At 50.6% G+C, this 1,808-nt stretch overlaps 1 protein-coding gene across 1 annotated transcript; it reads right to left on the reverse strand.

The window, feature by feature from the left end:
* Nucleotides 1-256: 256 nt before the first annotated feature.
* On the reverse strand, nucleotides 257-780 carry dusp4 (dual specificity phosphatase 4). The gene has a single exon (XM_067250254.1). It carries the CDS (start codon nucleotides 665-667, stop codon nucleotides 257-259), a length of 411 nt encoding a protein of 136 aa, XP_067106355.1. The 5' UTR covers nucleotides 668-780.
* Between the last annotated feature and the right edge of the window lie 1,028 nt (nucleotides 781-1,808).

The following is a 1,808-nucleotide window of genomic DNA, read 5'->3' on the forward strand; positions in this document are numbered from 1 at the left end:
TCGGTCTGTGTGTAGCTCTTGTTGTGGTGCGCGCACGGCGCACCAGCACAATTACACACAATGGACTATTTGTTATTTTTAAACGACAAATAAACGACAAGAATGATATAGGGGCTACATGACGTATAATACACTGTACAAATATTACTATTATCACAGTTGTATTACCAACGGTGTTGTTTTAACCTGTTCATATAGCCTACACTGGTTGATGTTAGTAAACAAAGATCAAGACAAGCTAAATGTTCGTATAGCTTCATGTGAATGATGGAGCGTTACCTTTCAGTAGGTAGGTCTCCGTTCCAACCGTGTCCCGGTAGAGTGCGTTCATCACCAGTGTAATTGTACTATCGTCTTTCACCGCGTCCGAGTCGGGCGTCCTCTCGTCGTAAAGGACCACAGCGGAGTACAGTCCTGAACTCAGCCGGGACCGGACCTCCTCATCCCCGGGTAGTATCTGATCCAGGCTTACAGAGCCCTTGGCTCTGCGCCGGACTATCGTGTTGCAGCGGACATTGACGGCGCCCCGGATATGCCCCGCGCTGAAGGCCAGGAACGACCTACAGTCCAGCAGCAGGCACTTCGCGTGGTCTTCCTTCAGCAGTCTCTTCAGAACATTACAGTTCATCTCGCAGAGGTCATCCATCATCACCATGTTCTCCCCCATAACTGAAGGGAAAGCTTCAGCTCGGTGCGCAACGAATCTGGACAGGCAGCAAATGTTCTGTGACGTTTAATCCTGTGCGGTTTCCTGTGTGTGTTGTGGCACTGTGGGGCTCTCTATTCTCCCAAGAGCATTACTATCACGCGCAGCCAGTCACCTTCCTTTCCGTTTTATGAATGGGGCTTGCGCTGCAGCGAGCGCTCTACCATGGCTGGGTGGCGTCACAATGGGGCTGACGTCACAGCACAAGCACCATTCACTAGCCTCCCTCCTTTCCTCATTCATAAAAAAGTTGACTATAAATGCAAGGCGCGGAGTCTGCGGAGATCAAACGTAGCATATCAAGTAGTAGCATATCAAGTCGAATATGTATTCTGGTCTCCGACTGCTTCACTCTTAAAAAGGCATCGTGGATGTATTGGACAATAGGCTATGCGGATGACGCCTATATGACTAATAGGTTATTCTGACATTTTTTGATTAATGTAGTTGGATGACGTATTTGTAACATATTTGAAATAATGTACTAGTGTCATAGTCTAAGCAGATAATATATAAAACTATCCTATTCTATTTTAGCATACTCATACCTCCTCTCACCTGGGTATGAAAGGATACTGCACTGCTTTTGCAAATCAGCCTCTCCTGTCATCTATCAATCTCTCTCCTTCTCCCTCTGTCCTTCCCTGCAGTTGTGCATGCCTTCACACGTGGGTCTGTGAATTCATGTCTGTATGTGGGTACATTTTTGTCTCCATAATGTCAATGAGCTGAAGAATGCCAGGGGGAGTCCTGCCAGGCCTCTTGGGACTGGTGAGAGGGGTCTGGTGAGGAGGTCTGGTGAGGGGGGTCTGGTGAGGAGGTCTGGTGAGGAGGTCTGGTGAGGAGGTCTGGTGAGGGGGGTCTGGTGAGGGGGGTCTGGTGAGGGGGGTTTGGTGAGGGGGGTTTGGTGAGGGGGGTCTGGTGAGGGGGGTCTGGTGAGGAGGTCTGGTGAGGGGGGTCTGGTGAGGGGGGTCTGGTGAGGGGGTCTGGTGAGGAGGTCTGGTGAGGAGGTCTGGTGAGGAGGTCTGGTGAGGAGGTCTGGTGAGGAGGTCTGGTGAGGGAGGTCTGGTGAGGGAGGTCTGGTGAGGGAGGTCTGGTGAGG

This window comes from Osmerus mordax, chromosome 14 (genome assembly GCF_038355195.1).
Source record: "Osmerus mordax isolate fOsmMor3 chromosome 14, fOsmMor3.pri, whole genome shotgun sequence".
Classification (NCBI taxonomy): domain Eukaryota; kingdom Metazoa; phylum Chordata; class Actinopteri; order Osmeriformes; family Osmeridae; genus Osmerus; species Osmerus mordax.

Excerpts from the sequence above, each read along its gene's own strand:
- dusp4 (XM_067250254.1), bottom strand. The coding sequence starts at position 667 with ATGGGGGAGAACATGGTGATGATGGATGACCTCTGCGAGATGAACTGT.